We start from the raw sequence: 13,327 nt of genomic DNA, 5'->3' as shown, positions 1-13,327 counted from the left end.
TTTATTCACTCTAATTTAAGGTTTCGCGTGCCGGTAATACATTTTAACGTTTTTTTAGAAAGTCTCTTTCTATAAGTCTATATATTATATAACTAAACTATTGTTGTATTGTAAAATAAATAAGGTTTTCAAAATGTTTAAGAAGCTTCATTTAAAATTAAATTAAAATGTTGATCTTATGCCGCCGGCCTGCTCAGCCCACTGTTGGTCTGGGGTTTTGTTCACCTAGGCTGGCAGCAGGCTGAGCGGGGCCTGCGGCCGGGACCCTGGTTGGCAAGGGTCTGGCAGCCAGAACCTCAGACCGGCAGCGGGCTGTGCGGGGCCGGTGGCCGGGACCCCAGACCGGCAGTGGGCTGAGTGGCTCAGCCCACTGCCACTCAGGGGTTCCATCCGCCGGCTCCTGCCAGCTGGGATCCCAGCTGCCAGACCTGCTCAGCCTGCTGCCGGTCTGGGGTCCCAGCCCTGCCCACATACAGTGGGTACCTACCTTCTCCCTGGTTCTGGCCCATTCTCTTCCTCTCCCTGCACTGAGCTGAGTGTGGGAGTGCACTGAGCACAGGGCTGGGGGTGAAGGGTCTGGCCAGGAGCTAGAATGAGGGAGGGGGCTCAGGGTTGGGGCAGGAGGTTTGGGTGTGGGGCACTTACCTGGGCAGTTCCCATTTGATGCGAGGGGTGCAGGTGGGAATGTGGGGGGGGAGTGCAGGAGCTCTTGTTTGGTGCTCAGGGTGGGGATGTAGGGGGGGGTGCAAGAGTCAGGGCAGAGGGCTGGGGGCATGTGAGGGGGGTGCAGGTGTCAGGGCAGGGGGTGGGGGGGGCTTGGTATGTGTGGGGGTGCCCGAGTCAGGGCTGGGGTCGTGGGGGGGGGGTGAAGGAGTCAAGCAGAGGGCTGGGTGTGTATGAGGGGGGTACAGGGCTCAGGGCAGGGACCTGGGGGGTGTGCGGGGCACAGAGCAGAAGGGTGGGGGGGGGCAGGGCAGGGGGCTGGAGGGGATATGCCCCTATTCCACCACCCCCCTTCCCCAAGGCCCTGCCCCCGCTTCTTCTCTGCCTCAAGCAGCGAGCACGCTGACTCTGCTCCTTCCCGACCCCCTCTCTCGCAAGGACCATCAGCTGATCGGCCGGAGGGAGGGAGGGACGGAGAGGCGGAGGAGGGGCAGGAACCCAGCACACTACGGGAAGAGGCAGGGGAGCCAGCAGGACCAAGCTTCTGCCCCCTGCCCCCGCAGGGGAGGGCGGGGGAGCGGAGGGTGGAGAAGAGTGGGCCGGGCCAGACTGGGCAGGATTTTTAATGGCACGCTGCTGCCTGCCGGGACTCCGGCAGGCAGCAGCGTGCCATTAAAAAAATCGGCTCGCGTGCCGTCTTTGGCCAACGTGCCATAGGTTGCCGACCCCTGTGCTAAGCCATGCAAGATGTAGCAGCGCTCATCTTACTTTTGCTCTCCAACCTGCCACCCAGGAAAAGTTTTCAAGTTTCATTATCATCATTATTTGTTTTGTGGCGTGCCTCCCATGGAGCCCCAACCATGGATGAGGGCCACACTATGCTAGGCACGCTACAAATACCAAATCATACTATTTTTCCAGTCCTCACTATTTTTTGGTGCTCTCTAGATTTGAAAAACCAACAAACCACTTAACTTACCTTTCTGTGGCGTTTTTGAGCATCATAACGGATTTGAGTGAACTCACGGAGACCAAAGGACCCACCAATAATCAGGAGCTGAAATATTAAACAAAGAAAAAGCACTCACTAAAAAGACAGCACAGTACAACACACACTGGACTACTACAAGAGAACACTGACCTGCACCCATTGCAAGTGTCAGGAGGCCTCGCATTCTTCCCAAGGCAGAAAAAAAGACAAGGGGTGCATCACCTGATAAGCAGGGGGCATCAGAGCTTCCATCCATGATAGTCTGTCTATGGATCTCACCAAGTTTCTAATTTATGCAGAAAGGACTGTAGGGGGACTCAGATTTCCCAGTGCCTGTTCCCTCCCCATCTTTCATCCTTACAATCTTCATATATAAATTGTTTTTCAAATGGCTCCTTGATTTGTCAGCAGCAGAGGACACTGCTATTGGATTTGTTCTCATTATTTTTATACCAGTAACAGGGAAGTAACAATGCCCAGTTGGTTTATTCTTATGCCTGGGCATAAAAGGACCCAATTACGTTTCTGGAACAAACAAGCAAGATTGGAACAATGGTCCTACTGTCCTTTATGATGTCGCTGAAGAAATCAAACCCACTGCACCTGTATCTTCATTATTGTCCCATTTATTTTGTTGGAGCTCCCTCCACACCACTGAAGCTTATGAAAAGGAATAATAAAGGAAGAAATAGGCAAGGCAGAGTCTCATGTCAGCATGAAGAAAATCATGAAATGATTTGTTCTTACGACAGGCAGAGAGACGTCACAAAGCGTAAACATCTATTTTAACCTTTAGAGAGCCCTGCCATGCTCAGACAAACCTAAAGATCAAGTACACCATTAAGGGCTGGCTAAGTAATCTAGTTGCCACATGGAAGATCAGAGTTCTGACTCTTGCTCTGGCCTGACACACTCCTTCTGCTGTTCTCTGGCAAGGCCCATTGGCTGACATACAGAATGGGAGGGCAACAGGCTTCAAAGAGAGGCATGTCTGAGGAAGGCAATGGGAGGGGGATGTTCTGAGGACCCAAGGAAAACTATCCTGTATTTTCTCTCTCTCTCCTCACTGCTAGTTAACTCCTTTTCTGCAGGCTGCTGCAATTCACATGGTAGCAGTTCTCCATACAATGCTGGCTGTTCAAATGAAATGCATCAGGCTCATAACACAGCACGACAACATGCGGAGTCTCATACTTGTTAAAATCATGCTGCATAGACATGGTTAAAATGTGTGCCCTTCCTAACTAGCACATTACCCCTGACAGATTATTTCAGTGATGCAGTATTTGTTCTGGGTTTTTTTGGTTTTTTTTTTTTTTTTAAAGTGACTTTTCTTCTCAGTTTATTCCTCCTGAAAGGTGCTGGCCAAATTGATTTTCCACTGGAAGAGGTCGGGCTGCCCCACAACAGAAACAGCAATAGGTATAACCTCCCCTCAGAAGCTGAAAGGTGACAGATTGGTAGCACTGGAAACTGAACCCTTATGGATAGCCATAGAAATGGGCACCCCTTGGCAAGTGGCAATGAGTGCTCGAAGGAGTGAAGTCTGCACAGTCTCATTCTGTCTTGATCTTTTGGATGTACACCTCTACCTCAATATAACGTGACCTGATATAACATGAATTCGGATATAACGCGGTAAAGCAGTGTCCCGCGGGGCGGGGCTGCGCACTCCGGTGGATCAAAGCAAGTTCAATATAACGTGGTTTCACCTATAACGCGGTAAGATTTTTTGGCTCCCGAGGACAGCGTTATATCGAGGTAGAGGTGTACATGACAATTAGAGCCAAATGTAGCAGTGGCTTTTGTGATATGGACACCTACCTGATAGGAACTGGACCCAGAACTACAACTCATTTCACAAAGCCAATCAAAGAACCATCAAGTGGTAGCAAATAATTTTCAGTAGCTAACAACCTAGACCATTATGAACTAAACTGGGCCAGATTTCTGACTCCACCATTCAAGGAAGTGATGATATTGTCATAGATGCTGGATCAACAAAAACACATACTGCAGAAAGCAGGGATTTATATGGGAAAAGCTTCTGCTCACTAACAAATATTTTGGTAATAAGATCTGAGAAGGAAAAAACAAAAACAAAAAACCCAACATGCTGATTAAAAGTGGTTTTAAGATCTGCCTAAATATGGCATGGGTGATTAGTCAGCAAATACATTCATTCTTCTCGTTAAAGTTCAATTGCATGAAGCACTGAGCATCTCACAGGATCAGGCAATAACTCTAACCAAATATGGTTTGAGTCACAGCATTTATTCTCATTAAAACAAGAATCTCCTTTGAAACTGGTCCTCTTTCATAGCTAATGACTAGTGTGTTAATTAACAGCCCAATGATTTACCTCACATTCTTAAAGCTCTAATGAACAGACCGCAAGATTGGTTTCAAGAAGTTTATTGCTATCACACACAATAGTTTACCAGCTGGAATCACTCTAACATACAGTATGAAGAATGCAGGTCTGAAGCAGCTGCACTAGAAAAGTATCTGGTACCCAGTTGTCAAACTAGTCAGAAATCAATAATTAATCTTGTTAGATCCATTAAGCATTAGTTTGCCCAGCAATGAACACTCATAAAATTATACTATACAACATATGTTCACTTTGTGTCTTATTCACATTAACAAAGACTTACAGCTAGCCTGTTCCTCATAAGCCAAGCCCTACTAAATTAAGAATGGTCAATATACTGTGGTTTGTGAAGCCACTCTTTAACCAAAATGAAATGACAACGCACACTCTTACTTTGCTGCATCTAAAACACTGTATATAATATGATTTAATAATCACCCTTTTGTCTGTGCCATAACTATGGAAAAACACTCAAAATTTCATGAAACAATAGTCATACCACGCTGTATATGTTCTGTCTTGTCTTGTCTTGTCCTGTATTGATTGGCAGAGACCATTTACTATATACTACCCAGCACACTTTCAGCTATATACAGTACATGATAAATAAAAATGCTACATACACAAACAGACATACAAAAGGGGGCTGGTGATTAGAGTATCTATTTTTCTTGAAAGTCAATATCTGAACTGTACTACCTAATTTAGATTGTAACACCAAGATGCCGTCTTCCTCCAAATATAGTACAGCACTGAGCACTACAGTATTAAATAAAATATAATAATCATCAAAGGCCTAACTTGAGGCTCTAAGCAAAATAGATTGGTGGTTTCAGACTTGTACACATTACTTGTTTGTTCAGATCACAAAACCACCAGCAGCCTCTGCAGTGGAGAGAGAGAGGCTATGACTCAGCTGGTGTGACTAATTTATTCTGTTCCTTAGAATACAGTTCCAAACCTTTACCTGCCCTAATTTTACTGACATCACCGTTATATCATGAAATCTAAAGAATGTTTAAATTCTGTTTTACTTTTTGCCCTTCACACAGTGAAACCAGACGGATTGGTTCCATTTTCTGATTTCCAAATCAGAAATAGTCACCTTCCCTAACAGGGACCATTGGGTGTGCCATAATATAAATATTTCCTACCACCACTAATAATAAATAATAATTCTTACCAATGTTACAATTATGTATATAATGCTGAGCAACTGAAGGAGGAGCAGTAATTAAGTACATACTGAAAATTAAAACCAGGGTGGATTTGAATCACTAGTGAGGAAGACTCGATTTAATCATGGATTTCTACATAAAAGTGCATTCTTGTTGGTTGTTATAACCTTAATACATATTCTTCACAACTCAGAGATGTAGGTTTCGTTTTTAGAAAGTACACACTCTACATGTTTAAAGTGATTTATTTTGAAAACTTTTCAGAATAGTTTTACAGCTATATCAGAAAATGAATGATTGTTTGGTTATTTCATTTACCAAAAGGTAATTAAAGCAGATATTTATGAACTCATTGGGAGGTGAACTATCTCCAATTCAACAGGTTAATCATTAATATTTGGAGGATTTTCTTGCCATGCTGTATTAGGAGGAGAACATCACCAGACAGACATTTAAATTGTTTTATTTAATTAAAACAACAAAGTTATGTATTTGGATTTTTTCTTCAACTGCAAACAATATTTTAACAAAACAAGCATATGAATTTTTGAAAAATCAAGTTTGTTTTTGTTAAAATTGTTTTTAACTAAAATAGTTAAATGAAATATTTAAAAAAAAATTAAATTGGCTGTGTCAGACAGGTCAACATGAGAAACTTAAAATATTGGCTTCTGCAGCTAACTCAGTCATCTTCACCTTCATTTTCCTGTTTGTTCATAATCTGGAAAAGAAAGAACAAGCTTTCCTGCTTTTTCAGGTCCCAAATGATTTCTCAGTTTGAAATGAATTAGTCCAAAGGAAGAAAATATTCTTTCTACATCAGCAGAAGAAGCTACTGCTGTTAAAAGTGAGATTATCACTTCAACAGTCTCTGAATCCAAGTGCTTAAGTGACTTCCACCAGTTCACTGGTGTGACTTTCTTTAAAACATCATCAGCAAACATATTTCTTGAATGGTTCACCCTTAGCTCTGAAGTTTATTATAGTTGACATTATGGAGGAATGATTGCTGGATGTCCATGTCATAGCCAACTCCTCTTCTTCAGCAGTTTTGACCCTGGTACCGAGTATTGAGAATATCTGCAAGAAAATGAGCTGGAGATAGTGCTTGTTCCATTTGTTTTTTTAATGCTTGTAATTTAACTCTATCATTTGTGATAGACCCAGGCCAGTTGGGTACAGCAGAATAGCAGAAGGCAGATATACTGGCCACTGGATTAACAGTTTTCTGTTCCCTGACTGACCAGAGCAGGGGCTGCTCCAGGCTAATGAGAACACCTGACTCCAATTAACCTGCAAAGAGTCAGGTGAGGCCATTAAGCTAATGTGACCACCTGACTCTAATTAAGGCCCCGCTGATCAGGCACAGAGAGCCAGGGAAGAGAAAGTGCGGCTGAAGGGCTGGTTAATGAAGACACCCTCAAGTTATTGATAAGGGAGCCCTAAGGTAAGGGTGAAGAAGGGAGAAGCAGGAGAGCTGTGGGGAAGTGGCCCAGGGAAATGTAGCAACTCTAGCAGTGAAAGGTTGGCTGCCAACAGCTGCTACCATTAGGGTCCCTGGGCCGGAACCCGGAGTAGAGGGCGGGCCTGGGTTCCCCCTAACCCACCACTACAGGAACACCTCCTGGGAGGGGAAGTCAGGTCCCTGTCAGGACAGGAGGCTAAACTGTTCTAAAACACACCCCTAGGGACAACAGAGACTGTGGGAGTTCTCTCACCAACCTCCTTGCTGGCCTATGATGAAAAGGGCTCTGTAGACTGTAACCCTGGCCCTAGAGAGAGAAGGGCTACGTGGAGGGTCACAGTGAGCCACTGAGGCTAGCATATACCGCCTAGAAGCACAGGATCCATGGGGGCAAGGTCAGAGCTCTGCCACACATTGCTTATTTTTCTTTTTAAGATCTCACTCAGTTCCTTCCAAATTTCAACAGCATCAGCTGTAAAACAGCTATTTCCCTGCATTTTGTTCAAGGCTACAGAAATATGCTTCAGAGTACTCAGCATGTGTTCAACATTTCTCTTAAGCCCAATGTTGAGAACTTTGGCTGTGGGAGTGCCATCTATTTTTTCACGATTTTGTTCACAAACTCATCAGATTAGGCCAGTTCTTGATATAGTGCTCAAAACAGTCCACTACTGAGTTCTAACTCTCCCACAAGACGTGCGATGGCTTGGTTCCTCCCATTTTTTTCAGAGCAGCTGCTGCAAAGTGGTTGTTATGGAAGTATTTTGCAATTTCAACAACATTAGCCTTTATTTCTGGAACACTGAAGTCTTAGGCTAGGAAGTGCATCAAATGAGCACTGCAACGGTATGTTATTAGCTTGGGACTCTCTTCTAAATAATTTCTTCTCATCTTGGATACATTTGCAGCATTGTCTGTGACCAAGATGCATACTAGACATTTGAATTTTTTTTTCAGTTTGTTATAAAACTTTTATTGCTACTTCTTGTAAGTATTCTGCTGTGTGTGCATTTCCTGATGTATCAATTGTTTCTGTAAGGAAGACATTCCCTTCTTCTGTTGTTACACAAGCACATACAACAGGATCATTGTGGACATTGCTCCAAACATCAAGACTCAAGTTAACAATTTCACCCTCTAGACCTTTTGCACACTGCTCAACTTCTCTTTCATACACTTTATCAGCAATGTGCCTGCGACATCTGCTCTGTTGGGTGGACTGTATCCTGGTCTTAATCACTGAACCATGTTAATGAAGTGTGGGCTCTCAATCATACAGAAAGGAGACTTTGTTGCATAAACAAACCGGGCAATTTTTTCATCAATTACCTCTTTGTAATCTGCTGGTTCTTATCACAAACTTATCTATGGTTGTTCCTGGATGATGGAGATTTTTTTTTCTTTTTGCTACAGGTGATATACTGTGGCTATGTGACATACATGATATGACTGAAACACTATCATTGGCAGATAACTCTGAAACTATAGAAAGTGATGGTGATCTTGAGGGTGGATAGTCTTCAGAATCCTGTATGTTGAGGATGGATTCTCCTAAACAAAATAAGTCAATGCAGTTATTTAATTATTATTACCATACTGCTCATTTAGTATTACTCACGGCATTCACTGACACTCAGTACAACTTTAAAGATGAAATTGTAAAAAGGAAGATCTGCCTATTTCCGCTATTTATTATCACAACTGCATCTAAAATGATACTCTATGGTACTAACAACTATATTTTTTGCTCAAACATGAGAATTCAAGAATAGTCCAGAAGGAAGACAGGCAGTCCTTAAGAAAGAAGTATGAAATACAAAAAGTTTATCAACCTGAAGATCCTGCATGTTCAGTGTGACGGGGTCTGCTTACCCCACACTAGCCCAGACAGGGTTAAGCCCATGTTATTGACAACGGAAGTCCTGCCTCTCTGGCAAGACTGGGCATGCTCCAAGTGCTCTAGTAGTATAAAGGGAGGGAGCCCAGCTCATTCTGGGCTGGAGGTCGCAGGGGAAGGACCTGCCTGGGAAGCTCCTGCGGAGGGCCAGCCACAGCCCCTGACTGCACCAGGAATCAAAGCCGTCCACGGCCTGCCTGCACCCAGGCGATTGGAGGAACCCTTGGAGATGACTGGCCTTGCCGAACACAGAGGACCCGACATCTCCTGGGAAACCCCAACACAGACTCTGGTAGGAAGTGACCCAGGTAGGGTGATGGAGTGGTACCTCCCCGCCGGGGAAACTCATCGTGTTTCAGTAGGACCCCCCTGCTGAGTCAGTGGCAAGGCGCTATGCCACTGTTAGGGCCCTGGGTGGGGCCCGGTGGAGTTGGGTGGGCCCGGGCCACCCTACTGGGGCTGCCACACCCCATAAGGGGTGCCCCAACCCTATAGACGCTGGCCACTAGGCCCTGCATCAAGGGGCAGCTCTATAGACTCTGGCCGCTAGACCATGCTGCCCTGCACTGAAGGGCTGCTTTATAGACTGTGACCGATGGGCCACGCTGCCCTGACCCTAGGGGCGTGGACCGTCACATTCAGACATGTTCCTTTCATCACCTTCACCGCAGCTTCCTCCTGAGAAGGAACACTTCTCATGATGTTGTTTCATTCCGGCAACCAGGCCTTGCATTTCTTTGTTGCACTGTTTGCATTTTGCACACATGCCTGTCTTACCCACAGGTAGAGGAACTTCATTAAAATATTCCCAAACTGGGTCTCTTTTATGGCTTGCAGCCATTATAGGTTTTCCCTTCTAGTGAGAGAGTGGTATGGTAGATCTCAAATCAACGAAGACTATACTCAGAAAGACCTCAAGACTTCTGGAATATGCTGCTCAAACAGTTCCATTTTTGTTTCTACTGCCTGTCCCTCCCTTCTCACATTTATCTCCAAACTTTTCCTTGTCCAGATCTATTCCACCCCCAACAATCTTCTATTAATTGAACTTTCTGAAACTTTGCACTTTTAGAGAGGTAAGGGATTGACTCTGTGTACACAAATTTGCAGAGGGACAATAGGGTTGAGGCCTGTTATTTCTCACCTCTATTTTATTTATTCATTCATTTAAAAATATTTTTGCTGTTAACAAGCATGTTATCTCTGGAGACACAAACCCACAGTTTGAGAACTGCAAAACTAATAATCTCTGATGGTATCTTCTAGACTGAGCACTGAGTCCCATTGGGTGGTGTGACAGACCCAGACCAGTGGGGTACAGGAGTCTGGTAGAGGGCAAATATACTGGTCACTGGATGAGTAGTTTTCTGTTCCTTGAGTGACCAGAGCAGGGGCTGCACTAGAGTAATCAGGAACCTGCTAGAACCAGTTAAGGCAGGCAGGCTAATTAGGACACCTGGAGCCAATTAAGAAGCTGCTAGAATCAATTAAGGCAGGCTAATCAGGGCACCTGGGTTTTAAAAGGAACTCACTTCAGTTTGTGGTGCGAGTGGGAGGAGCTGGGAGCAAGAGGCGCAAGGAGCTGAGAGTGAGAGGGTGTGCTGCTGGAGGACTGAGGAGCACAAGCGTTATCAGACACCAGGAGGAAGGTCCTGTGGTGAGAATAAGGAAGGTGTTCGGAGGAGGCCATGGGGAAGTAGCCCAGGGAGTTGTATCTGTCATGCAGCTGTTACAGGAGGCACTATAGACAGCTGCAGTCCACAGGGCCCTGGGCTGGAACCCGGAGTAGAGGGGGGGCCCGGGTTCCCCCCAAACCTCCCAATTGACCTGGACTGTGGGTTCTTCCAGAGGGGAAGGTCTCTGGGCTGTTCCCCAACCCACATGGTGAATCTCTGAGGCAAGAAAATCCGCCAATAAGCGTAGGACCCACCAAGATAGAGGAGGAACTTTGTCACACTGGTGTCAGCGGTGGGATCTTGGGGTGTACAGCGCAGCGGAAGAAGGAGGGTGATTTAAAAAACAACAACAACAAACAAAAAGGGAGAGGGTTGTTTTTTTCCCCCACCACAATGGATGATGTAGTGCGGGCACTGATACAAGCTACGGCGGCCCAGCAGGAGGCTACCTGTGTCCAGGCAGCCGCCCAGCAGGAGGCAGAGCGGCTGCAGCAAGAGACTAATCGCCTGCAGATGGACCAGGCTGCTCAAGACCGAGCTATGTTGCGGGAACTGGTAAACCAGGTAAAGTCCCTTACAGAGCTGAATCGCGGCCATGATGGGACGCGGCTCATACGGGCCAGCCACTGGCTGCAGAAAATGACACGGGAGGATGATGTAGAGGCATACCTTCTGGCCTTTGAGAGGACAGCCCTACGGGAGGCCTGGCCTCGCAATCAGTGGTCTGGCATCCTTGCCCCATTCCTGTGTGGGGAGGCCCAGAAGGCCTACCATGATCTGCCTGAAGAGGCTGCGGCAGACTACCCCCAGCTGAAAGCAGAGATCCTGGCCAGATCTGGGGTAACAACAGCAGTGCGAGCCCAGCAGTATCACGGTTGGAGGTACCAGGAAGACAAAACCCAGCGGTCCCAATTGTATGACCTCATCCATCTCGCACGAAAGTGGTTGCAAACAGAGTCCCGGAGTCCGGAAGAGATACTAGCGGTTCTGGTCATTGACCGATACATGAGGGGACTACCACCAGACCTTCGTGCCGGGGTAAGCCAGAACGAACCCTCCACCTATGACGAGGTTGTCACCCTGGTAGAGAGGCAAAGGACAGCGAGGGAGCTGACCCGACCAGTTAAGGAAGAGGCACCCCGGGTTAAACTAGCAGCACCAAGCCCTAAAGTTCGGGTGACTGGGCCACCAGGAGGGCCCAGGTGGGAAAAAAAAGAGAGGCTGAAGGCCCATCAGAGGCCACAAAGAGTCGGAGCACTGAGGGAGAAGAGGATCATGATGTCAGACTGCCCAACCCAAGAGACCGGGGAACGCCTAGGGCTCCATACAGATGTTATGCCTGCGGGGAGTGGGGACACATAGCTGCACAGTGTCCCAATGCTGAGGAGCCTATGCAGTGTAACCTGGGGAACTGGGCAGATCCATGCTCCCTAATCCACCTTGTGGGGGTCTCACTAACCCCACATATGTATACCAGACCAGTGAAACTAAATGGGGTAGGGACCACGGCACTGGTTGATTCGGGGAGTGCTATCACGCTTATCTCAGGGAAGCTCGGGAAGCATAGTCAGCTGCTGCAGGCTAAACGTACGGGGATAACATGTGTCCATGGGACAGTTAGTTACCACCCCACCATCCCAGTAAAAATTGAGATCCAAGGGAACACTACGGAGATAGCAGCAGGTGTAGTCCCTAAACTCCCATACCCAGTGCTCATAGGGAGGGACTTCCCAGGGTTTGGAAACTTACTCCCAGTAGGGGGATTGGAGAAAGATGGGGACCCTAAAATTGGTGAGGCATCCACAGCAGACTGTCAACCCCCAATCTTCTCTGAAATATCCCCAGATTTGTTCTCCACTCCCAGACAGGTTAGAAAGACAAAAAGGGAAAGAAGGGCAGCTAAGGCCTTGGGAACCCGAATACTGACCCAAAGCCAGAGGGTCGCTCTTGTAGGTAGGCGGACCCGCGCAGCTGAAAAGGAGACCACGCAGGAGGGAGAAGCACCTGAGTCTGACCCCCACCCTAATGCTTCTGAACCAGTAGAGGCAACAGAGACTGGGCCCCAGATCTTGGGCAGATTAGCCCCGGGAGAGGAAATTTTGGAAGGGACCAGGCAGAAGACCCAAGGTATGACAACATTAGGAGGGAGGTGACTGAAATAGATGGGGTCCCCGTGGAAGGAAAAACCCAGGGACCAGGACCCTACTTCATAATGAAGAAGGATCTCTTATACTGGGTTGGACCAGTACAGGGGCAGAAGGTACAGCAGATCCTAGTACCTCAAAAACACCAGAACGCTGTATTAAGTCTTGCTCATAGTCATCTTTTTGGGGGGCATTTGGGGGTAGAGAAGACCCTGGCACGAGTCCTACGACTGTTCTTCTGGCCCGGAGTACATGAAGAAGTGCGGAGGTACTGTGCCTCCTGCCCGGAGTGTCAGCTGCACAATCCCCGTCCCCACTTGAGGGCACCTTTAGTACCCCTTCCCATCATAGAGGTCCCCTTCGAGCGAATAGCCATGGACCTAGTGGGACCCCTGGAGAAGACGGCTCGGGGCCACCAATATATACTTGTTGTTTTGGACTATGCTACTCGCTACCCAGAAGCCATCCCCCTGCGGAACACGGCCTCTAAAACTATAGCCAAAGAGCTGGTGGGGATCTTTGCCCGAATGGGGCTACCGAAGGAGATATTAACAGACCAAGAAACCCACCTGGAGAAGGTGGAGGCAGTCCTCGATACCTTCAGGCAAGCTGGCCTTACAGCAAACCCTGCCAAGTGCGCTGTAGGGTTTACAGAGGCCAAATATCTTGGCTACATTGTGGGAAAAGGTCTGGTAAAACCCCAAGTGAACAAGTTAGAGGCCATCCAAAATTGGCCCCGACCAAGTCGCAAGAAACAAGTCCGGGCGTTCCTAGGTGTGCTGGGGTATTACCGACGATTTATCCCCCACTTTGCCACAAGGTAAGCCCCCTGACAGACCTAGTGAAAGCCCGTGGACCTGATCTGGTAAGATGGTCTGACGCAGCAGAGGAAGCATTCACAGACCTACAGACTGCCCTCTGCAGTAACCCCGTACTGAT

The 13,327-nt window shown here is 47.0% G+C and overlaps 1 protein-coding gene across 1 annotated transcript in view; it reads right to left on the bottom strand.

Annotated features, from left to right (window-relative positions):
- The window catches only part of LOC135877596 (cytochrome c oxidase assembly protein COX16 homolog, mitochondrial), a 78,649-nt gene that overhangs the window by 53,409 nt on the left and 11,913 nt on the right, over positions 1-13,327 (bottom strand). Inside the window, 1 exon segment of the mRNA XM_065403092.1 lies at positions 1,643-1,720. Within this exon segment, the coding sequence (XP_065259164.1) occupies positions 1,643-1,720 (78 nt within the window).

Source organism: Emys orbicularis, chromosome 4, assembly GCF_028017835.1.
Source record: "Emys orbicularis isolate rEmyOrb1 chromosome 4, rEmyOrb1.hap1, whole genome shotgun sequence".
Taxonomy (NCBI): domain Eukaryota; kingdom Metazoa; phylum Chordata; order Testudines; family Emydidae; genus Emys; species Emys orbicularis.
Note: the sequence above shows the minus strand (reverse complement) of the source record. Positions and strands in the feature narration are given on the sequence as shown.